This window comes from Akebia trifoliata, chromosome 8 (genome assembly GCF_017979445.1).
Source record: "Akebia trifoliata isolate Shusen 1 chromosome 8, ASM1797944v1, whole genome shotgun sequence".
Lineage (NCBI taxonomy): Eukaryota > Viridiplantae > Streptophyta > Magnoliopsida > Ranunculales > Lardizabalaceae > Akebia > Akebia trifoliata.
This window is the reverse complement of record NC_141382.1, coordinates 37,955,732-37,981,900: the sequence shown is the minus strand read 5'-3', so window position 1 is coordinate 37,981,900 and position 26,169 is coordinate 37,955,732. Positions and strand designations below refer to the sequence as shown.

Sequence of the window (26,169 nt, the reverse complement as noted above, 5' to 3'; positions counted from 1 at the left end):
ACTAGACTTTCAAAAAAAAAAAAAATTATATAATTTTGTATTTTTTGAGCATTAACCATTTGAAAATAAGGCATGTGTTTGGATTAGATTTGTTTCAAGTTAAGAATGAAATGAAATGAATCGGATTCAGTTCATATATTCATTAATCCATTCAGATCAGATCAGGTACATAATTAAAAAATTTAGGATCGGTATTGATCCGATACCAAACCGATCTATTGCCAACCCTATCTACATGGCACATTTTTGTTGAAGTTTAAAACACTCAAGACTATTAACGAAGTTGTGCACGCAGCTCAATGTGTTTTAACTCCAATAAAAAATTGCCACATAGACACCTAATGTATTTTAGGAACATGACACCATTCTGGATCATTACTCTAAGATTACATGTATATGTGTTGGACATTTTTGATCTCTAAATTTTGTTGGCAATGCTTTTTCTCATTATACAAATAGTGAAGATATTTATATTTAAAATTATTATTCTTTTTTCTCATAAAAACTAGATTGATTATGGTCTTAAAACTAGTTTTGACGTCTCAAATGAGATTGAGTCGTCTCGAATGAGTTTTCTAATACATTTGAATTGTCTCGTTCAATAATGATAATGTTAGAAAATAACCTTATGATCGGAAGTATAAAATCAACAAGAACATAAGAATCACACAAGACACAAGATATACGTGGTTCGGTCAAAAGCATCGACCTACGTCCACAGGCGAAAAACAGCGATTTCACTATATTAACCAAAGAAGAACTAGGTTACAATTTTTCTCTGTCTCTCGTATATCTCTCACACTCTTTCGGGTTTCATCTCTTAACCTTTATATACTTAGGGTTACAAAGAGGTTAAACAGGTCATGCGAGTTGTTAACGGATCATCAAAAGATCCGGTTTGAATCCACGACAATCTCCATATACAAGAATAGAAAACATAACCCAACAGATAAAAATGTACTAAGATTTTAAATCTCATTCGATACGTTTGACTTTCTATCTGTCTCATTGATGGACGATACCAAGATGTATGGACGAGATTTAAAACCATGAGATTGATAGATACTTAGCTACATTTAAAACCATGATGCAAGATGCCTTGTGCGGAAACTTTCTTGAAAGGGGAGAGAGAGATTGAGGTTGTGAAACCGATGGGTTGTTTGAGCATGCAGTGAATAAAACCCTGCCACTCCAGAGAAGAGTTCTGGACCCTTAAATGCAGGAGAAGAGAGGGAGAGAGAGAGAGCAACAAAAGCACATATGACCCACCACCAATGAGTTGGACTCTTGCACATTGGCTGTTTGACAAAAATGGGCCATCAACAACACTACCACCACCAACAACACTGCTACCACCAACAGATTCTCATTTCTAACTCCTCTTCACTCACTCCACTCCTTCACTTTTCTTTTTTCCATAATCCCTCTCTTTCCTCTCTTCTTCTTCTTCTTCTTCTTCTTCTTTCATGGATCACAAATCGCTGCATCAACACCACCAACAGCAGCAGCTCCTCACCTTGTCCAAGAGCTCGAGACAGCGATGCAACAACAATGAATGGTTTCTACTCTTTAACTCTTATCTATCTATTTTATTATATATAATTCAACTCTTCTTCTTTTAACTTATCATGCTTTGTTTATGAATGTTAATGCAACAACAATGAATGGGTCTTACAGTTATTTTTTTCCCTCAACTCCAGCTTAGTTGTTGTTACATTTGTTGAGGAGAGAAAGTTGAGTATTATTTGTTCTTACCCAATGCAACATCAACAAGGACTAGTGTTAGTTAGTACCAAAGGAGCTGCTGAGTCATTGTTTGTACCAGATATGTTTTTCTCTCTTGTGCAGTGTGTAGTTTCACTTTTAGAATACTATTTTTCTAAGCAAAAGATGGAGTACGCAACACGAGGACTTCCCAAGAGGTCACTCATCCTATACTACTCTTACCCCCACTGATACTTAATTGCAGAGTTCTGATGAGATCCGGTGCATTCTCATATGATACTTGTTGATGTAAAAAATGTGGAATTTTTCATTGCATCGGGATGCGTACTACATTTGTAATCGTGAATAGGCCTGGAACTCCGACCGCATTCTTGGGATCTTTGAGCAAATTTCATAATCTACATAGTTGTACAAGATTTCTGCACCTCTTTTAGATCTAGTTGAGTTCTACTTATAGAGTAATAATAAAAGACAATCAATCCCTGAAGTTATCAGACACAAATCTTTACTGAACTATTTCACTCTTTTTGTGTCATGTAGAGTCCACCGACAGATGCTACATAGTGAACATTTTTAGATCCTTAGCTGAGATGGACGTCTTTTTCTTGATAAATTTTGTTTGTTTGCTTGAGTAGACAGACTTGTTTTCCGGTCTCTTGTCAGAGGTTCCATTGCCCTATATTGTCACGTTTGAGACTAATCCCAGATCCATCACAATTTTCCTTACCCCCCACTATTTCTTTTGACATCTATGATGTGCCTTGCCTAAGAAATCAAAATTTCAGATTTTAGACACAAATATCTCAAGATCACATGTGTCTGACACAAATCAAATGCAAATATTTGCACCCAAATAGACCACTGTCAAGAAGGTTGCACTTGATGTACCAAGGGTCTACCTCTAAAAAGATGACCAAACGATTCAGCGTGATCATTCAATACCTTTTAGTTGTTCCAGGTCATTCAAGCCCTGTTCTACAAAATAATTGGCAAGACCCTAAAGAGGACCGCTCCTATGCCAAATACTGTTCTCTGTAAAATAACATTTGGTATGGTTCATTGTACAAAACTACCTTCTTGTGACACTATTAAAACATTCCTGAAAATTAGATAACATGATGTTGTTTCCTTAAATTCTTCCATTAATGTTCTTTAGCCATGTGACATTATTCTGATCTTAGACGTAAATATTTTGTGACTATTTTGTGTCATTAATCGGCAAATAATCTGTTGTAGGATTTTCTCTGATGTTCCTAGTGATATCACCATAGAAGTGGGAGGAGGGACATTTGCCTTACATAAGGTAAATCTTTTATCTTTCGACTTTTTTTTTTTTAGTCTTCCATCTCTGAAGGTGTCGTAAGCTATAGTTCTTGCATCTTTACATGTGTTGTTATGAATCACTTTATTTATCTGATGCACAAATATTTCTGATTTTGGAATTCCATTAACTTTATACTATACATAGATGAATTTCTATACATTTGCAATTTAAGTTGGCTCCACAAACTGATTATTTTTCTTACTTATGTTTTGACATTTTGTATTTAGTAATTCATTTCCTTCCCACAATTTTACAATTATGAGTAGCATTAGAAACGATAAAGAACATTGCCAACTTCAATGGCCAGCATTGAGATCCAAACCACTATAACACGAATTTGGTCTTATACCAGCCCATCATATTCACATTCGATCACTGGGATGGACAACTGGTTGGACTACGTTACAAGAGGAAAATGAAAGTTCCATAATGCTCTTATGACCCAAGACATAAGAGCTTACCTTCCCACACCATTATCTCCAAAGTGCTTTTGGTGTATTATTTATGTTCTATCAAATGTTATCAGAACCAGCATGATGCCTTGATAGGGGTGACCAAGGGAAAAGGGTTAACCTGAGGTCCAAACAAAGAAGAGTACCAGAGTGACAATCATAATAGAGATAAGGGCTTAACTTGAAAGGGTTGACATGGACGTTTTGTTGCAGAGCGTGGTGGAGTGTTACGAACCCAAGAGATCAGGGTTTAACTTTCCACACCGTTATTGCTAATCGTTGTAATTTGTTTGTCTAATTGGTGCCATAACAAACCTTTTGGCAGTTGAAGTCCTCAAAATTGCGTTTTCCATGCAATCAAACAGACCCTAAAGTTACTTCTGTTTTTTGGGTTATTCTAACATCTCATCAAATGGATTCTAATTATTCTAATATAAGGAATGCAGTTCCCTCTTGTATCTCGAAGTGGTCGAATTCGAAAGTTAGTATCAGAGCATAGAGATTCCGGTATTTCAAGAATAGAGCTTCTTACCTTACCCGGGGGTGCCGAATCATTTGAGTTGGCTGCAAAGTTCTGCTACGGCGTCAACTTTGAGATAACATCCTTAAATGTTGCTCAACTGTGTTGTGTTTCTGATTATCTCGAAATGACAGAGGAATATGCAAAGGACAACCTAGGTTCTCGAGCCGAAACATATCTAGACACCGTTGTATGCAAGAGCCTTGAAATGTGTGTCGAAGTCCTCCAAAAATGTGAGAACCTACTCCCTCTTGCTGATGAGCTGAAAATAGTCAGCAAATGCACCGATTCAATAGCTTCCAAGGCATGTGTTGAACAGATAGCGTCGAGCTTCTCACGATTAGAGTACAGCAGCTCCGGGAGGTTGCACATGAACAAACAAGCCAAATGTGATGGAGATTGGTGGATTGAAGATATCTCCGCTCTTCGAATTGATTTGTATCAGAGAGTAATTACAGCCATGAAGTGTCGTGGTGTTCGTCCAGAGAGTATCGGTGCATCATTAGTGAATTTTGCCCAAAAAGTTCTGTCGAAGAAACCCAGTTTATGGAATGCATCAAGTCAGCCAAAAGTTGATTTGGTTGTTAATTCAGTTGGGCTCGAGCAGAGTCTCGTAGTTGAGACGATTACGAGTCTTTTGCCCGTAGAGAAACTTGTCGTCCCCATTAGTTTTCTTTTTGGACTTTTACGAACAGCAGTGATGCTTGATTGCACGATTTCTTGTAGGCTTGATCTTGAGAGGAGGATTGCATCACAACTAGAAATGGCTACTCTTGACGATCTCTTGGTCCCATCGTTCCATCATGCTAGTGATACTTTATTTGATGTTGACTCTGTTCATAGGATTCTAGTAAATTTCGCTCAACAGGAGGATAGTGAAGATGATTTGGAAGATACTTCGGCTTATGAATCCGATGGACCTGACTCGCCCTCTCAAAGTGCATTGCTCAAAGTTTCAAAGCTAGTGGACAATTACCTTGCTGAAATTGCTGCCGATGCAAATCTCAAACTCAACAAGTTCTTGGTTACTGCAGAGGCTTTGCCAGATCATGCACGCACCGTTCACGATGGTTTATACCGAGCTGTTGATATTTACCTCAAAGTATGCATTTCTTCCTCGTTTCATTCTACCTAAAGTTTAAATTCTCGTCTCAGTGGCATAGTAACAAAAAACGGCATTTTTTTAAAGAAAAAAAAAACAACACGTTTAAAACATGTCTTATACCTCTAGTGTGATTAGAACAACCAAAAAAAAAAAAAAAAACATTTTTTCTTTTTCTTTTTTTGAAGTCTTTTTTTTTTTCCATTTTAAACGAGTTTTTTTTTTTCCCATTTTCCAAAGTTTTTCCTTGCCGTTTTAAACCCATACTCCGACTTTTTGACTATGCTCTGTAGTAATGTCTCTGTAAGGAGAAAAAACTAGATTGTCTCGAGTAAGAAATTCTGAAATATTCAATGCCTCCGGGGATCATTGTTTGATTTTTGTCTCGTCTGGAAGAAGAATGTCGTAGCAGGATTATTCTAAAACATTCCGAGATAATGAGAAACATTCATTGTTTTGTATGGATCTTGGCAATAACCGTAATGTCTCGATTGAAAAATTCCTAGATGGTATGAAACTTTACTTGTGGTTGATTCATTCAATGTGATACGTCTAATCCTCCTAAAAAAATTAATTGTCCAAACTTTTTTTTCCAACCTTCATCTCAGGATTATGCACGGATGAAGGAAGTAGTTTTTGTTGAGTGTTGTGTTATTCACATCCGCTCCTGGGTATCACGTGCTCACGTATTGTGCCTCAGTTCAACCCGTGACCCTCTTATCTTCATAGTTGCACCTTCCCCATCATATCGGTCTTTTGGGGTAAAAGGTTTGTCAACATGGTATTAAAGCGCTAGGTTCATATAGGTTATGGGTTCAAATCTCCTCAAAGGAATTTTCGACCCTTATGGGTGAGGGGGACTGTTGAGTGTTGTGTTATCCGCCTCCGCTCCTGGGTGTCACGTGCTCACGTATCATGCCCCAGTTCAACCCGTGACCCTCTTATATTCATAGTTTTAACTTCCCCATCAGATCGGTCTCTGGGGGTAAATGGTTTGTCAACAGTTTTTACTAAAAATTAGCGAATCATGATTATCGCTTCTGACTCTTTTGTTTTCGTACTTTTCAGGCCCATCAGGGATTGGCCGATCTTGAGAGAAAGAAAATATGCAAACTGATTGATTTTCAAAAGCTCTCACAAGAAGCCGCTGCACATGCTGCACAAAATGAGCGTCTTCCACTCCAATCTATCGTCCAAGTGCTCTATTTCGAACAAGTAAGGCTTCGGAACGCCTTATGTTGCTCTTATACAGACACTGACCATAAACAAATACACCAATCATGGCGGATCAGCAGCGGTGCACTCAGTGCAGCAATGTCTCCCCGAGACAATTATGCTTCACTAAGACGAGAGAACAGAGAACTGAAGCTTGAATTAGCTCGATTACGGATGAGACTCAATGATCTCGAGAAAGACCATGTTTGCATGAAAAAGGACATGGAAAAGTCTAGTTCCCGTAAGTTCATGAGTTCTTTTTCGTGGAAGATTAGTAAGCTTAGCATGTTCAGCCGTAGTACTTCAAGGAGTTCGAGTTCACCCTCAAAGCATTCGCAAAAAACAGATTCTAAGGTGATTGGGACGACATGAGCCAAGCTTTTATCTACTTAGTAACTGCATTCCATGCTCATCATGGTTAGTGTTTTTCTTCTTTTTTTCTCTTTTTTTCCTGTCTGCTTTGTCCACCTTGTTTAGCCATTGGCGGCGATTTTCGGTGATTTCTATAATGCTGTTTGATTTACACTAATGGTGTCTTTACAGTCAAGAAATAGAAATAAAAATCTCTTGTATAGTAAATTTACCTGATTGTATGTTGAAGTTTACCATTACTATATCACTCTCTTATTTGTTTTACATGTTTTTTTATTTTTTGAGCAAGCAAGAAGTGTTTAGAATTGCAAAATGTTACACAATTTCAGGGGCATATCCCCTATTTCACAGGTCTCCGAACTGAGAATTTAGAGGATCTCATATACAACATTGAGAAACAGTTTTCGATGATGAAATTGGATTAAAAAATATGGCATGCAATTTTCTTCGAGCACCAGATGAAGTAAGGGGTCTCTCTACCATCAGATTACCCTCCCTAAAACGATTATTTTATTTTACTAGACCAATACATGATTTGCATGGCATAAATGATTTTCTTTTAGTATATTTTTTTAATTGGGACTTAAATTAGGAGATCTATCGGGTGGTATTACTCAAAAGTTTAGAATCTCGTTTCAAGGCAATGTTTCGGTCAGGTGAAATGCCAAAACAATATCGACCGATACATTTCAAGACAATCCTAAACTTTGGTCAATGTTTCATTCTGTCTTAGACCGAAACATTTTGAAACGGAATGAAACTTTGAACCATGGTTTTACTTACCAATCCAATTGTTGGCTTGTTGGGATTGGTTCTTGTTTGTAGATCCTTAATCCATATTCCATCGAACTCCCACTTTGTAGCTTCCACAATAGGTGCACAAAGACAGGCATAAACGCAAACGTACTAATGTAATCTAAGTCCTCATAAGTAATCAACAAATTGAGAAGATTGTGTCACAATACTTAGAAAGAAGAAATTAAAATCAAAGCCAGAACTCAGAAATCATGAACAAGATACGAAGAATGAAAGAATTTGTAGAACAACAAATTAAGTAGTTTTATGCATTCAGTTGACAATCCCCTTGTATCTTCAACTTACCCTATCATCCTCGCGTGGCAAGGAAAATTTTACTCTGAGACCACGAGATTTCCGATCACTGTCTTTCTTACAAAAACAAGACTTCAACACAATAGGTGGCTTAGCATGGAAACGTCTCACCTCAATCGAAGAATCAAGTTTAGATTTTTCCTTAAATTGTTCACTGTGTCCTTGTTGCTTAGTAACCGGATCATAGTTTTCGTGTTTGGAAGTAAGTTTATTCCAGCAATTGATAGGAAGTAATTCTTGATAAAGATGTCGATCATGAATTTGGATCTTGGGAGTAAACTTAAGCCAATATCCAAACGGGAATCGTCGTTTAAGATATCGATCATCTTCTTGGTACTTAGAAGTCTCCTGAGCCCATGACCCAGCTCGAGATTTTTTTAATGAACGAAGTTGACGTCGGGCTTCATAGGCTTGTAACAACTCATATAACGTGTGGTTGGGGACGATGTAGAAGATGCTTCCTAGGTTCAAAACCGAATCAGGGTGGACCACAATCCATGGAAACTTAAACACGTCGGGGCGAGCAACACAGTGCCTTGGATTCCTGTCCATGACTTCCACGGCGATTATGGGCTGGGTGTGAACCTCCACGAACCCGCCGGGGTGCACGAGCTTCAGTATGCCATGTTCTCTAGTGACAGTTCCCATTGTCATAGTTTTTCTCAAGTAAGAAACAAAAGGAGGAGATAGCAATGCCCCCTATCACCCCTTCTTATGCATGTTCATGTCCCACCAACCTTTGAAGTTGTGACAAAAAACTGGCGGAAATTCTCATGAAGGATATCTTTGGATAATGTGGATGGCTTTGTTCTATGGTGTAATTGTGATTAAGATCATTCAATTAAATAAAAGAAAATAAGAGATAGACTGTAGAGAGCATCTAAGTGTTGTATTTGTCTTATGTCATGTTGTGTTAGAACAATGATTTATAACTTAATAGTTCGACTCGACTCTATATTCTAATTCCTTATTTGTACTCTATGTACTCCCACCTAAGACAAAAATTTAGATAATCCAATACTAAAATGAATTGTTTAGGTTTCGAAGATTATCCTCAAAAAAAAAATAATAATAATAAAATAAAAATCAATCTATTCTGACATGTTTTACTCCGCTAAAACTTGACTTAAATTTAAGAAATTTATTTATTTAAATCGTTAATGTATAATAGCACATAATGCTATTACTTTCGGTGACTAATGAAGAATGACTCATGAAAAAAACACATGATATAGGCCCTCGAGATAAGTATTCCTTTAGATGTGTTATTAGGATATATGTAAATCCCAACTGTTGGATTTCATGATTTCTCATGAATCTTTCGTTGTGAGTCACCGAAACCCAGCCCAATGTATATGTCCAATCATATTTCGAGTCAATCTCAACATGATAGAGCATCATCACCAAAAAAAGAAACCAATAATACATTCTAACTAAGAATACTAAATACATATATTTAAATTAACAGTCTAGGTTCCTCAATTTCTCAAGTCAAGTTTGAAAAGAAGTATGTTAAAATAGATTGAATTTTTTTTTGAAGATGATCTTCTGAATAATTAATTAATTATATGATTAAATTATTTAAAATACTATCCAAAATTCCAAATGGACCTGAAGGAAATCCAATTCATGAAGATATTATTAATATGTTAAAATTTGAAATTTTATTTATTTTTTATTTTCCTGGAAAATAATATATTAAAGTTAGCTCCAACGTGATCCAATAAGATTTGACTAGTTTTTTAATTCAGACTTGGTAGATCAAACCTTTGGGGTTTGAATACAGATGTTTTGTAGGACAAATAACAGCATATAAGCCTCACATCACCCTACCTTATCTGATTTTTGGGATAAGGCTTTGACAACTAATGGGACTGAGACTGACTTTTGTACTAAAGGTTTCAATGGGTACCCACTGACCCGATGTATCATCCAAAACAGTTTATATTGGGTCAATCATGGATCCGATCATTTTTTGGTTTGGTTCGGTTTGGTTCTGAGTTACTGTCTTAGGAATTCAGGCCTCCATCAAGTATCCGAATGGGTATCCAACTAATCGATATGTTTCAATAACTAGTTATGAGTATTGGTCACAAAACTATCTGAATTTCTTTAAAAATTTGTAAAATTATTTATAATTTAATCAAGGAATACATTTGCATTTTTTTTACCTTTCACCAAATAAATTTTATTTTCGTCACATTCAAACATCAAGAAGGTCAAAGATGATGGATTTTCATATATATTAAAAACCCCCAAAAATCATTTATATTCACAAAAGTTTTCCCAAAATTTTTATGAAACATTTCCAAATTTATCTTAATGAACTTCACTGAATTATTAAGGAATCCAAATTTTGTTACTTTGCTTATAACTTATAAGAATATTAGAAGTCTTAACTGATTAAAAAAAAAACACATCAATAATCTAATTAAATATTTAATTATAAGGTATCTAGAAGTAAATGTACTTTAGATTTTACTTTCTCTTTATATAAAAGTTCATTCACATTCCTCATTTCTTCTCAATTTTAATTACAAAAAACATACTCCACATCATAATTTTCTAAGATTTTCTTCTAAAAAATTTGATTTCTTTGTGGTATCAACTATCATAACGAATTCCAATTTAGCTTTTCCTTTTCTTTTATCTTTTATTGGATACCTATCTTTTCTTTTCAATTAAGGAATAATTATATATCTTATTGGATATCTAATGAGTATTAGTTATCATATATATATATATATATATATATATATATATATATATATATATATATGAGAGCGGTTCGGCAGCCCTAAAGTTTGCCAAGTTTGGTGCCAAACATTTTTTGTAAATCACTTTTGATGGGGTTAGAAGTTTTGGAATAGGCTGATTTTTTATGAGGATGATCTCTTTGTGAGGATGATCTCTACGGTAAAGAGATCATCTTCACAAAAAATCAGCTCATTTTGAAATTTTTAACCCTAATTTACAAGTTGAAGAATCGTGGACCGTCCAATTTTTGTAAATCACTTTTGATGGGGTTAGAAATTTTGGAATAAGCTGATTTTTGGTGAGGATGATCTCCTCATCATAGAGATCATCCTCACAAAAAATCAGCTCATTCCAAAGCTTCTAACCCATATTTTGAAAAATGTTTGGCACCAAACTTGGCAAACTTTAGGGCTGCTGAACCGTCTAGGAGATCATCCTCACAAAAAATCAGCTCATTCCAAAGCTTCTAACCCATATTTTGAAAAATGTTTGGCACCAAACTTGGCAAACTTGAGGGCTGCTGAACCGTCCCCTATATATATATATATATATGGAAAATGTTTGGCACCCTACGTGTTTTGTCCTACATGGGTTAGAAGTTTTGGAATAGGCTGATTTTTGGTGAGGATGATCTCTACGGTTAGAAGATCCTCCTCACCAAAAATCAGTCCATTCTGAAATTTCTAACTCCATGTTTACAAGTTGAAAAATCGTGGACCGTCCATTTTTTGCAAATCATTTTTGATGGGGTTAGAAATTTTGGAATTGGCTGATTTTTGGTGAGAATGATCTCCCCACCGTAGAGATTATCCTCACCAAAAATTAGTTTATTCCAAAACTTCTAACCCATGTAAGACAAAACACGTAGGGTAAAGTGTAGGGTGCCGAACGGGACCATATATATGGGAAATGTTCAGCACCTAACATTTTGCCCAATATGTTTTATCCTACATACGTAAGAAGTTTTGGAATGGGCTGATTTTTTGTGAGGATGGTCTCTATGGTGAGGAGATCATCCTCACCAAAAATCAATCCATTCCAAAACTTCTAACCCCATGTTTATAAGTTGAAAAATCGTGGACCGTCCATTTTTTGTAAACCACTTGTGATGAGGTTAGAAGTTTTGGAATGGGCTGATTTTGGGTGAGGATGATTTCCTCACCATAGAGATCATCCTCACCAAAAATCAGCTTATTCCAAAACTTCTAACCCATGTAGAACAAAACATGTTGGGTAAAATGTTGAGTGTTATATATATATATGAGATCAAGATCCGTATACACACATATCTACTCATATATCTACAACGTGTGTAGATCATCTGATCTTCTCTAATAGATGACAATCCTACAGTAGAGATCAATTTAAAGACTACATGCTCAATTATTCACTTAAAACTTATCCTATATTACAGATACCTTCCCAAAATTGTAGACACCTCCTTGTACTTGAAATAAAACCCCAAACCCAACTCACTATCTTCTTCACAAAAACCCTCTCCTATGAACAAGAGAAGCGAACCCAAAAGCGAAGAAATCCTACTCTTCAATTTGAAGAAACCTACATCTCCATCTCTCCCTTACACCTTATCTTTCAGATAACAACCCTCAAATGATTAAGACAACAACACCCACTGCACTAAATGTGAATGATTGACTTCAACATTATTCATCAGATATTCAACAAATCGAGTCAAGAAGAACCCAATGTGAATGACGAAAAAAAGGAACCTTTATCTTTATCCTATCTTACTTTTTGACATGTGCTTCTGCTTAATTTAAGTGTGAGACTGTGGAGAGGTTCCTTTCAAATAACAAAGTAGATAATGAGAAGGAAAGGAAGTCTGATGATGAATCGGTGACAAAGTTCAGGATAAAAAAAACTTGAGAAATGACGGTGCGAGGTATTTGATTTAGGCACGTGAGGTATTTCTGATCTTCAAAGTAAAGAAATTATAGACAAATCGTGAAACAGAAATTGAAATAGAGGGTTTTGTAGTGAAGAAGACGAAGTTGAGAAACTGAGATATGTTTTTACGAGTAAGTACTTGCAATTTTGAAATTTTCGTTTGTAAATAGTAAAGTCACACTTGATCTGAACCATAGATCTACTATATATCAGACGGTTTAAACTGTTTGTAGAGATGTGAGCCCGTATGTTTTGTCTTCCGAACACATATCCAATGAGTATTAGGTATTTGTAGGACATTTTCCTGAAAAATGTAAATTCCTGAAAAATCATTTTTGATATTTTCCCCCAAACTAAAAACCAAATCTCTTTTTGGCATTTTCCAAGGAGAAATCAAAATCCAGAACCATTTCTCAAGAAATTTATTATCCCCCAATCATTTTCCCTTGAAAACAAATTCCCAAATGAGCTCACCATACAAATGTTTACCATCCTATTTATCCCCTAAATAGCAATGATACCAACATAACATGATAACTAACAAGATCGGTGATTGTTCTTTTAACAGAAACCTACTGCGAATTGTACCCCTTAAGCAGATTTGGTATAGAAACGAATTCCGACAGCCAAACCCAAAATCGCCAGGGGAACCAGGAATTGGAGTAGTTTGATGATGAAGTCTGAGCTCTTGTCCTGATCGTAGTGAGGTTGATTGGGAGTAGTGTATTTCTGCTTGGTTGTGATGGTTGATGCATCAATCTCCCCAATATAGTATTCCTCCATCATTGCCCTAGCAGTGTTACTATGACCAACATCCTCGAAATCATCGGTTGCATCCTTCCCTGCCACACCATGCACAGCATTTAGATATAGATTCACTATCAGAAGCTTATATTGCCTCACCAAATTTTCATTATACCACACCAACCATTGAATTAAATGGGATTTTTTTTATTGGGAAAGAAGGGGAGGGATAACATTTTTAGATGAGTCGTGATAATATGACGCCTCCTATGACACACGCCCCCATCACAGAACCGTAGATCATTTGCATCAGGATACACAAGAAAAGGATTTATGATTATGCATATCCCGAGTCAAATGGTCTAAAGTTCTGTAATGAGGGCATGTGTCAGTTGGGGCATCAGAAAATCATTACACTTTTTAGATCTCTCTCTCTCTCAGCCCTGCTTTATATGCAACTAGACTCGAGGAAAGAAGGAGAGAGAGTGGAGGGAGAGGAGGTTCTCTATGTCGGTGGGTTATAACAAAAAGTTGGTGTGGTTATATAATCTATTTACTAATCTAGACCGAAAAAATAAAATTGTAAATGTTTTATTAAATAACATTTCATTTTACGTTATACCTGTGGCCGACAACAGAACCTCATCGCCCCCAGGATGGTCCTCCAAGAATTTGGTCACATCATACACCTGTTCCAATCCAACATTATAAGATGTGGAATTCAAGAGCATGATAAATAAACAAGCGAAATCCAACCTCAAACTTGAAGTTCAACAATCCACCTCTGAGTTGCAAGCAACCGATAAAGCTCATTTTGTCTATAATTTTTTTTTTTTTTACTATCAGTGATGTTTAATGGACGTCTAAGAGCATCGAAATCTGATATAAAACCATCAAATAATTATATTTACATCAATTTCGTAGGTCCTTCATCTCTTTAATAAGCTTCACATTCCTACTATGTCAAGGAAACACAATGTGTGCTCAGATGATACGCAAACGTGATTCACGGACATCCACACACAAACATGAGCACAGGTGCTTTACACAGAATGGGCGACAGCGGGTAGAAAAAGAAAACCAACTTCACCTCCTGAATCCAAACAGAACTCTAAACATCCTACAGAAGATTAGATCAGATCATCAAGAACTAAACCTGCAACTCACACCTCTTAAGAAGTGAGATTGATGATGTAGGGGAATTCAATTGGTAGGGAATGTGGTTGCTATGGGTAGTGTTCATTAGAAAGCGAGTTCAATTGATGATGGGATGTGGGCTAGTTGGATGTATGGGTGCATGGGTGGTTCACGGATACTGAAACATAAAGTAAGAGGAATGGAAAATTTTTTTTTTTTTTTTGTAAGTATAAATTTTATTAAGAACAAGAAAAATGAACAAAAGTCGGTCGAGATGACCAACCGAAGAGGAAAAAACAGCTAGCAACTACAATTAACCACTACAAAGAGAATCCCAACGAAACATAAGCTCCTCAAAGAAAACACTCTTGAACTTGGGGCAAAGTTTGCTCCAAAAAATACAGCAGCCCCAAAGCATCACATCTTGAAAAGAAGCAGCTACCCCTTTAAAAATTCTCCTATTCCTTTCCAACCATAATCCCCAGGTAATGGCAAAAGGAAGTAGCCTCTAAAGAATTTACTTTCTCCCACGGAACATTGACGAATGCCAACTTTGAAAAATGGACATCAAGGAATTAGGAAAAACCCAAGGAATTTCGAAAAGCCTAAAGAAGTGATACCAAATGGAATAAGAAAAGGAGCAATGCAATATGATATGGTCACAGATTCCCCACCCGCACTACAAAGATAGCAATAATTTGGGGTTACAAAGCCTCGTCTAATAAGAAGATCGATGGTGGGAAGTTTACCAAGAATCACTACCCAAGTGAAGAAGTGCACCTTAAAAGGAGACTTAGAACTCCAAATGAACTTGTAAAAAAAATGTATAGAAAAAGTAGTAGAAGTTGTCATACTTGAGGCCAACGATCTCATAGAGAAGTTAAAACTTTTAGTGCAAGTCCAATCCCTCCCATCCTCTTCCATAACCACCCAATGAATGTGATCAAGTTGAGTCATTAAGTTTTGAAAATCCTATAACTCCCAATTATTGAAATTCCTCCTGAAACCCAAGTCCCAACCAAGCTCATTTCCATCAATGTTCAAGAAAGTGGCACAAGTCAGCCCCTTTTTCATGGAGAGACTACACAACCGCAGGAGGCGAGGCTAAGCACTGAGTCCCCACACCACCAATCCTCCCAAAATCTGACCCTATCACCTTTCCCCACTTTAAATCTCACTCACTTCCTAAACTCCGACGCAACTTTTGTAATTCCTTTCCACATACCACATCCATACGACTGATTGACCTCCTTACTCTCCCAACCATTTCAAAACTCCTCGTACTTGACCTTAACAACCTTTCTCCAAAGACTAGAGTTTTCAAAAACCAAACCACCATAACCATTTTCACAACAATACCTTGTTAGCTACCATAAAGCCCCCTAATACCTAAACCTCCTTTCTTCTTAGAGTTTCACACCATTTTCCAATTCACCAAGGGTACATTTGATTGCACGGAAAATCAGGCGGAAATTGTAATTCTGTGAAAAACTACTATTTTCAAGTGTGTGATGTGTCAAAAATTAGAAAATTACAAGGTAAATGATTTGCCAACACACGCGATTTTCCTTCATGAACAGCAAATCATTTTCTAACCCCTCCCCCCTACGAAAATGATTTGCCATCACATGTAGCATTAAAATATTAAAATAATGAATTATTTTAAATTGTTAAAAATTATACTTTATTTGTAAAATAAATATTTAAATTGGGTAATTAAAAAAAATATAACAAGATCATAGTTTTATTTGTAAAATAAATCTTTAAATCATTAAAATTTAATTATATTTATCAAAAAAAAAAATTAATTAGCTTAGTCGATCATATTTTTGTAAATTTCTGATAAATAAATAATTTTAAATTATTTCAATATATTTTTTGTAAATAAAAATAAAGAGCTACTATTGGCACCCCAAATTTTATTGATTACACCCTAGATTAAAAAAAAAACAAATCATAAATAAAAGTTATGGTGCCAATAAAAACAATCTTAGATTTTTTCTAGATTATTATCTAATTTTTTGTTTACGATTTTATATGAGCTTAATCATAATTGTAAACAACTATTAAAATTATTTGAACGAGTGTTATAATGTTGAGATTATAATTTGTGCCAAACCTTTGTAGTTTTTGAAGAGTGTGTTTTAATCTTTAAGTGGGGTGTGATAACTTATTTAAGAAATTGGAATGTAATAATTAAAATTTGGGGTGCCCATAGTAGCTCTCTACAAATTTAAGAAATTAGGGTGTAATAATTCAATTTTTTCACAAAAGAATGATTTTACTAGGATTTTTTATATAGTTATCACAAAAGTCAAATTAAAATAATATTTTGTTATGCAACTCTAATCACAAAAATAATTTTCCACAAAATTTTCCATGCTATGGTCAAACAACAGAAAAGAATTTGCCTAGCAAATGATTTGCCAAGTAATATTTTCTCTGCAATCAAACACACCCTAAATGTAATTTCTTTGATTAGTTCTTGTCATGCCACAAAAAAATCACTAACTAACTTCTCTAATCTCTCCTCCACACTTTTTGGCATAGTGAATAAAGAAAGGTGGTAAACTGGAATACTTGCCAAAGTGCTCTTAGTCAGAGTAAGCTTCCCTCTCTTGGACAAATATTTGGCCTTCCAAGCACTCAACCTCTTCTCCATGCGCTCGACTACTAGATCCCAAATGGTCTTGCCCCTATACTCCACTCCTAGCGGCAAGCCCAAATATAAGGTCGGAAGTCGCTTCCTTTGACAACCAAACAAATTGGAACTGAGTTTAATATAAAGAGAATAATTATATATTCCTCATGGCATCACCATATTATAATGATTGTTTTGGACATGGACTTGTCACTATTTTTTCTGCTTCCAACAGTTGCTAGTCGAAGACAATAAACAATCAACATTAGTGTCTCTTATGCTTTGAGTGTTGCACTTAGTGAGGTGGGATTCCTTGCTTTTAAGGAGGTGTGACCCCATCATTTGGAGGAATTAAGGGTATGTTTGATTGCATGGAAAGTGACTTTCCATGGAATTTGAAATCCATGGAAAATTAGTTATGGAAAATAGGTAGGGTTGGAAAATCAAATTCCATTGTTTGATTTCACTTGGATAAAATCATGGAAAAATATGAGAAAAAAGAAGAAGAGGAGAAGGAGGAAGAAGATGAGAGGAGGGGGAGAGGAAGAAGAAGATGACGAGGAAGAGGGAGGGGGGAGGATGTGGTTACGGTGGTGACGAAGGTGGCGGCGGCAAAGACGGAGACGGTGGCGGCAACGACGGCGACGGAGGTAAGTGAGGAAGATGGGGGGGAGAACGTGGTGGTGGTGGTGGCGGAAGAGATGAGGGATGGAGAAGAAGAAAAAGAAGAAGAGAGAGAGAGAAGATGGTCGGAGACGAAGCCGACGGCTACGGCGATGGTAACGACGGCGAGGTTAGTGTAATGGTGGTGGGGGTGGTGGTAGTGATGGTGGTAGGGAAGAATTGAGGATGGAAAATATGGGTGGATTTCATTTTCCCACCCATATGGATGGGAAAGTGAAATCCATGATTTAGTGGACTTTTTGAATGGGGTGGAAAATGAATTTCCATTTCCATGTGCAATCAAACACTTGAAAAATGTCATTTTCCATGGAAATTGATTTTCCACCCTATTTTCCATGTGCAATCAAACATACCCTAAGGTTAGATAAATGCTATCCTATTTCTTCCTAGCAATGTTTTCAAAGGCATTGGAACCTTATGCCTTAAGGCGTAAGAAATACCTTTTTCATATATAAATATTTAAGAAATACCTTCTTACCTCAAATGTTTATGTTTTTCTCCAAGAGGTATGAAAAAGCCCATGCCTTAGGAGAGGCACGTTCTTATAAGTAAAAGAATACAATATATCCCCCATAAGGCATACGGCTTAGTGACTATACACACATGCGTGCACACGGATACATACACAATTATTCAAAATGAGCCGAACAGATAGGTCCAAGTCAAAGGATAAAAACTAGAGGAACGCTTAGCACATAGGTCAACAAAAATCGAAGACTGATGCTTGTCATACAAAAGCAGGCTAAGAACTAGAAAGAAAAAAATTATCAATTAAGAGTGTGTCCTTAGTTCTCCGTTAAATCTTTTCTACTTGTTATAATCTTTACAAACCCTATCAATTTGCAACATAACAATCTCTGGCTCTTCTTTCTTTCTTTCTTACCTATTTATTTGTATCTCTCTCTATGTTGAACCTACTCATATGATTTTTCTCCTAGACTTAAAGAGTGGTTGTTACACTCTTTAAGTGTTACCTTTTTGTGTGTGCGTGTATGTGTGTGTGTGTGTGTGTTCAAGGGAATGAAAAAAAACATGCATGACCAGCCTGTTAGGTCATCATTGGCACTTTAGGCCCATATCTCCTTAATCACAAGCATTAAAATGAATTTAAGGGGGTCTTTTTTGAGGATTTCATTTTTAGGTGGGAGTCAACATCAAGAAATTGCTCCATAGCCTTTTTCATTTTTGTTGTTTCTTTTGTGGCAGCCCTCCTTGGCCTCCTTTGTGATTTTTTACTTTCATGGTTTTAATCAATATTAAATAAAAAAACAAAATATTTGAGAGCTTGGAATTTGAATTGACTATTAAATTTTGAAATGCAATATTTTTTTTCTTTTGAGATTTTTCCCCAATTTTTCTTTGTTGGAATTTGTATTATTTAAGAACTCTGGATTGTAATGAAGCTGAAAAAATTTTGATGGTCATTTTGCCGAGTTCCTTTGATATGGTTCTCTCGGTTAGGGACCTAAAAGATTGAATGGAACAATACATAGATACATAGACAAGTAAATCCCTTATGGGTTCCAAGGTCTTCCTTTAAGGTAAGGAAAGTAGACTACTTTTAGCTATACATTCAATCGTTCATCTATTTGAAAAATGCATGCTCATAAGACTTACGCCTTACACCTTGAGACTAACTCAAGGCTTTGGCTAGTGAAGTGCCTCGCCTCACTCGTTAGCATTTAGAAACATTACACACATCATGTGTTTATAACAATTTCCACTTGCGCATAAAGACTCATTTTTTCTTCCACTCGGATCCCTTTCATCTCCAAAGAGATTAAGTCTTTTTTGTCCCCATCAGATTCTACATTACACTTGTTACATCCAACTCAAACAGAGAGTGATGCGGCACTATGAGAAAGACACCAACAAAAAAATTTGTCAATTACATGGAGAGAGGGTTTCAAATTCAATAAAATGGTGGGTGTGTAGACACAATGGGACAACTAGAAAAGAGAGCAGACTACAAAGAAAGTAAAATGTCTTTGTGTCGTCTTCTAATGTAAAAGAATGGGATTTCCAAAACCTAATCTTCAAGGACAATCCTCCCATCTTCAATAAAGAAACAAACACAAATATCGTTATTTCCTCTTCTAATTCTAGTTATCAGTAAAATAATAGAAATCGAAGCTGTGAAATCTTCAGACTACGTGTTCTTTTATGAACCCAAGTCAAATCTGCTTCTTCCCACCACAATCAAACCTAAAAATTGCAAAAGTACAAATCTAACAGCATTAGAACCCTAGATTGCGATAAAGACTGAACTATTGAGAAGATAAAAACATCAACCGGAACAAATAACAGATCTAAACAACAACAACATCGCAACCATTTTAAAACAATTCCAAGAACATTAACATAGAAATAAATGATCAAAACGAATTTCTCGATCAAATTGATCTTATTCAACCACCGAATCGAATTCAATTGAACTAAGATCGCATACAAAACATGGAATCAGATATTAAAAGTCCAAAAAATCAAAGAAATTAGAAACAGATACCTTGGAATTGATGATGAGCCAACAATCCTTAGAGTTGTTGTGCTCAGAGACTTCAGCCAAAGTGAAGACCTTCCCTTCTCCCATTTGAGATTGAACAAAAGTGTGATCGAGATGGATCGAAGGTATGAACCCTAACCCTGGAAATCAAACCCTAGGTAGAGGTGTCGGTATCAAGAGAAGAGTAAAGAATGATGCAGACTACGAAGAGAAGTAAAACCGAAGAGGAGAGCTGACAAGAGAAGAAATTGGTGGTAGGTAGGTAGGTGGTGGGGTAGGGCAGAAAATATGATATATGTCCTTTTCGAAAGTTGATATACGAAAAAAATCTTAGCCGTAGGATTTACCTACTTTTTTCAAATCCTAATCTGTCATCGCACACTCTAATGCCACGTTCATTTGACTTTTTTTTGAAGGGAATGGATCAGCAGTCAAATTCTCAAATCAATATTCATACAATTTATTGTGATCGTTGGATCAAGATAGATTTAATAGTGGATTGAGATGTTAATAACCCATGTTTGATTTTTCTCACTTAAAAATTTTAAAAATTATAAATACTTCCCTAAACAGAGACTAAACTTAGATTTCTCTCCTCTCTTCTCTTTTCTCTCTTCTCTCTTCTCCTTGTTTTGTCTTATTTAACTCAAATCCTAATTCTAAACACAAATCAGATTTTTCTCATCTCTTCTCTCTTCTCTCTTCTCCTCGTTTTACCTTAATATTAACTCACTTTTTCTCTATTGCGACGACGACGACTCACTACCGTTCCAGTCATTGTGATGAAGAAGACGAAGACGCGCAAACGAGCATTACCACTCCATCTCTTTGACACTCTGACCTCAATGACAACAACGGACAAAAAAACCCATCTCAATCTCATCTTCTTCATTTTTGTCGTATGTAATTGATCAACTTAGGTCAACTTTGACGAAGTTTATCTCAAAAGTATGATTTTTAGTTGTTTTTTCAACTTTTTTCTAAATTATAATTATTCCATCAAATGTTGTTGAAGATGAGAATGGGGTTAAGAGGTTGTATCTATGGTTCAGTTGATAATTTTAAGGGCTTATACCCTGGAGCAACAATGATAACATCAATAATAAGTGCTTATACCCATAGTTCAGTTGGACCCTAGTTATCAGAAGATGGGCAAAAACCTTATACCTTGAGTATTAGTTTTTAAGATAGAAATTGTTGGTTGGGGCTATGGAACATAACAGTCTGCATAACTTCACTGAGGAATTTTATAAGTATAATTTATGATTTACAAATCAGAAATCTTAAACTTGCACTCATTCTTTCAGTGAGTATTAATTTGTTATCTATGAGGAACTCCTCTTAACAAACTAATTCCTCCTAAAAAAAATATGATTTTTAATTTATTTGTTGATTTGTTCTTCTTTCTCAGAGGTAAGATTTCTAGTTGATTTTTCAACTTTTTATAGATGATAATTATTCCATCAAATGTTGTTGAAGATGAGAATGGGGTTAAGGGGTTGATGCACTTCACATGCCTTAGGAGTTGTTTATAAGCTTAATCTCCTTTTTTTTCACCAAGAAGATCTATTAACAGATTAAATTAAAGATGTTAGATTTATAACCAAAAGCGGATCTCTTTTTTCTCATTTTGTGGAGTTTTCAAAGCTCTAATTGAGCAATGAGTCTATGTTCTGTAGTTTCTTGTGTATCTGAAATATTCACCAAATAGACACTTAAAACACTTGTTTCTCAGCTTCAAGCTTTCTCATAAGAAATTAAACAAATAGTAATTTAAATTCCCATCTTTAAATTTAGCTAATCAAAAGTTAATATATGGATTTGGCCAAATTAGCATACCTCCTCTACATCAAAGCATATCTAGGGACAATATTTGTGTATTGGTGTGTAGAAAATTTAATTAACACTTTCAAATCCTCCCTAAAACAACAATGATAATACCTCCTTTGCCTGACCTTTCTCTTTATAGCTTCATATGATTATGCCTCGAGTGTATCTATCTCAAGAATCAAATTGATTCGTAATGTCATATTTCTATTTTGAGTGTTTCTTGATACCCCTTTGTAAAATTATTTGCAAGGAATGTATTTTCCATTAGTCATTCACGACTAAAAATCAACGGAATTGATCTCAATATCCATTGGAAAAACTACGTGAAGAAGATGAGAAAAAAAGTAATTTGGATATTTCAAAAAACACTATTGATAATCTGTCTTAGGCACATGGCATACTCAATGACTTACCTGATATGATAGGCTTAGAAATCGTAGATCTGCTCTCATCGGGATACAAACCTGTGGTTCCCCATAAAAAGATGCGGTTTTGTATCCCAGGGACAAGAGATCTATGGTTTTCAAGACTGTCACGTTAGGTAAGTCAATTGAGTATGACATGTGCCTATGTCAGATTATCACAAATCTTTAAAAAATTATAACGTGGGATGAGGTTGAGGGATCATTAAAAAAAGAAAAGTTTACTAAATGAACTATCAAGCTATTACCCAACATATAGGGGCTATTAAAAAAGAAATCCTTCCGCCAAGAGTCCTTTAAGTATTTTTTTTTTCCTTTCTTTCAAAACTAGATAATGTTCTAAGTTTCGCTAAATAACTAAATAAGGCACAACTTAGAAATTAAGGGTAACTCGATTACTTAATGTCTATAGAATTGATTAATTGATTTGGGATTTTTAGTGGATTTGATAAAAAAAAAATAATGATTTTATTTTGTGGCAGTCTTTTTAGGGATTTAATAAAAATCAGCTCTCCTTCAAGCAATGGTTTCAGAGGTTAAGACGTCAGGCAAGGCCCTCAATTAGTATCAAGTCATAAAGCGTAAGCCTCACACATTATTTTTCAATAAATAATATAAATATATAACATCTGAAATAATTAATATTATAAAATTGAAAAATTAAAATAACCACCACATATTTCTAAGATAGTTTCTATTGCCACACCAATTTTTACTAATGCCACGTCAACTCTGGTGATTTATATAAGAATGGTGAGGCATTAGTAAAAGTTGGAGTGGCAATAGTAACTCTCATATTTAAAATATATAATCAAATTTCAAATTTTAATCCCATTAGAATAAATAATGATATAAAATACTATTATTTTATATTCAACAAAAATTACTTTAAATCATTTTCCCTATAATAAAAAAAAAAGGCTTGATGTCATATTAAACAATGTCTTGTGAAATACTTTTTTCAGCCCAACAATCATATAGGCCAATCTTTTGCTGGACATATATATACATAAACAATCAGCTTGATTGGTGACTTCTATTACTTAAATTCCATTTGTTGGTACTCTACATTTTACAATACTGATCAAACTTTAGGTGTATATATGTTCTTTAAGTAATTTTCCCCCCAAAAAAGAAAAAAAAATCCCAAAAGGGAAATTCTATCTATCATCCCATCTCAGCCATTCGATGACGATGTCGATCGTGGTTGGACCCTAGAAATGTCCATCTAAAAATACTGGACAGATCCCCTGGATCACAGGAAAGTAATAATCTTCTCTAGAGGTCCTTCACGGGTTAAAATATCTTGTATCACATGAACGCTAACTTAACTAACCTTTTTATATTATTATTTTGACTGTTGAAACTTCAAAGTTCAATCTGTTTGTTAAACTTCATTTCCACCAACATTATAACCTTTTTATAATAGACACGTGAGTCGTGATTGGTTTGGAGACCGAGTTGACTCGAATAAATTTAGATTTCGAGGTGAATCAGTCTCAATACTGGATAGATCACTGAGTCAACTCAGAAAATTGGTGGAGTCAGACTGAAAATTAACTGGGCTTGGTCAAAAAACTCCACCGAGTTTTTGTGAAGAACACAAAAAATGTGTATTTATTTATTTATTTATTTAAAAAAATATATATATTTTTAAAGTTTAAATATCGATAAATTCAATAAATCAATATTTGACTCATTCAAGTAAACTTGACTCGACTAGGTGGACAATGTACTCAAAACATATTTGTCTTTTATCATGAAAAGTGTGTTGGTAGTTTCAAAGCCCATGTCGAAAAATGCCTAATTCCTATATAGAATTGGTTTGGGATCCATCTCGATGACTCGTGAAAAATTACGATATTCAAACCGTTAAACCATAAAATTCAAGATCAAGATAAAATACATATCCTAAATATTTCAAATATCTCTAGGATAAATTTCAACCATTGAATGTTTTTCCATTCATGAGCCATTTTTTCTAGGATCAAGTTACAATTTTTTTTGAGCCGTGATCTATTGACTCAAGTATTTTCACTCAGTCTAACATGGAAAGGATACAGAACTGTTGATCAGTTTCTTCAGAATACACAAGAAATCGATCAACAATTCTATGCCCTTGCCACAACGACCAAGTGAAAATATACTCAAGTCAGAAAATCATTAGTCATTTTTTTTTTCTTCAAACTTTCATGAGTTTGTGAAACCCAAAAAACAACTCAAATTGTACGGATCTAACTAAACCCAATGCAAGTATCATAGACATTCCTTTCACTCGTATCTCAATGAAAGCATCTATGGTTCTTGTACATTTTCACGTCAGGTTGTGTAATGTGAAGTCCAATCTCGATGATCACTTCGGCATTATTCTTATTAATAACTAACTTGTATACCTAGGTAATAGATTTTTGCTTGATGGTAACATTAAATACTTTTAAGGGTACGTCAATAAGTTTGTAATGCTTCTAAAGTGGTAATTGTAATTATGCAATTTTTTTTCTTTATGAAATAGTTCTAACTATTTAAAGTTTGGAGTTGTTATCAGTCATTGGATTCAAAGGTGTGAATTAAATTAGATTTAAATTTCTTTTAAAAGAAAAATTGTCTTAAATTAAAAAGATTCAGTAAGGGGATTCGATTAAAGAAAGAAAAAGGTATTAGGCATCTCACTCTCTTCGTTTTGACAATTTTTATGACTTATTATATTGATAGAAAGTAAAAAAATTATTAATAAAAAAATATATAGTAGGGGCCAATGGAAGCTTAAATTGAAACCATCCTTAATCTATGACTAGTGACTTAGGCTGCATATCGTGAAAAAAAAATTCGACAGATTAAGGCGTCGAATTTTTCATTAATCAAAAAAAAATTTGTCGGCTCTAAAACGTCGAATATGGGGAACATAAAAAAGTTAGATGGCCATTGACCATTGAAATTCAGTTTTTAAAACTTGAGGGCCTTAGTCCATCAAATTTTCCAATAGAATTTTCCAGTTTTCACACACATGAAATTCGACGGACCAAGGCATCAAATCTTTCATAACTGAATTTTTATTTTCAATGGGCCGAAATTGTCAAATTAATGAAGGATGAGAGAAATTCGACGATTCTAAACCGTTGAATCGAGAAACATAAAAAAATTTGATGGTCATGGACCGTCAAAATTCAATTTCTAGAATTCGTGGTGGAGAAATTTGGCAACACAACTTTGACTTCTTTTATTTTATAGTAAGATATCAATGGAAGTTGAAAAAAAAAAAAAGAGGGGGGGGGGGGGGGGGGGGAGGGGGGGGGGGTGGCGAGTCCATTTAGAATTACTCTTCAAATGGATTTGATCGAGTAGCTAGATGGATTAGGGGTGATTGCTTGTTGAGACTCACATTAGATCCAAAACAAAAATTAAAGAGATGGAAGGAGATAGAAGATCGACAAGGAATGCAAGTGGATTGAAAGACTTAAAAATGAAATTCGTAAACCTATATTCCTACGGCCTTGTTTTTTTCATGCTAAGTGTATCTTTTCCTTCACTTTTGGGTATGTTGTACCCCAGTTAAGTCCTGCGACCCTCTTATATTCATAGTTCTCCCTCTCTCCAATATATCAATCTTTTATAGTAGTAGGTAAGTTAACATGGTAAATGAGCGCTAGGTTCGTATAGGTCAAGGGTTTGATTTTGTACACCCTTATGAGTAAGGGGGAGTGTTAAATGTATATTTTCCTTCAC

The 26,169-nt window shown here is 35.2% G+C and overlaps 2 protein-coding genes across 2 annotated transcripts; one reads left to right on the top strand and one right to left on the bottom strand.

The window, feature by feature from the left end:
• The first annotated feature begins 1,150 nt into the window (after nt 1–1,150).
• LOC147396709 (BTB/POZ domain-containing protein At5g48800-like) lies at nt 1,151–6,950 on the top strand. The gene is made up of 4 exons (XM_086452075.1): nt 1,151–1,558; nt 2,962–3,028; nt 3,948–5,123; nt 6,192–6,950. Exons 1-4 carry the CDS (start codon nt 1,467–1,469, stop codon nt 6,708–6,710), a joined length of 1,854 nt encoding a protein of 617 aa, XP_086308201.1. The 5' UTR covers nt 1,151–1,466; the 3' UTR covers nt 6,711–6,950.
• Nucleotides 6,951–12,884: 5,934 nt separating this feature from the next.
• On the bottom strand, nt 12,885–20,458 carry LOC147396708 (cytochrome b5-like). The gene is made up of 3 exons (XM_086451776.1): nt 20,198–20,458; nt 13,852–13,918; nt 12,885–13,327 (listed from the first exon to the last, which is right to left on the bottom strand). The coding sequence occupies exons 1-3, from the start codon at nt 20,279–20,281 to the stop codon at nt 13,077–13,079; spliced, it is 402 nt and encodes a 133-aa protein (XP_086307902.1). The 5' UTR covers nt 20,282–20,458; the 3' UTR covers nt 12,885–13,076.
• Between the last annotated feature and the right edge of the window lie 5,711 nt (nt 20,459–26,169).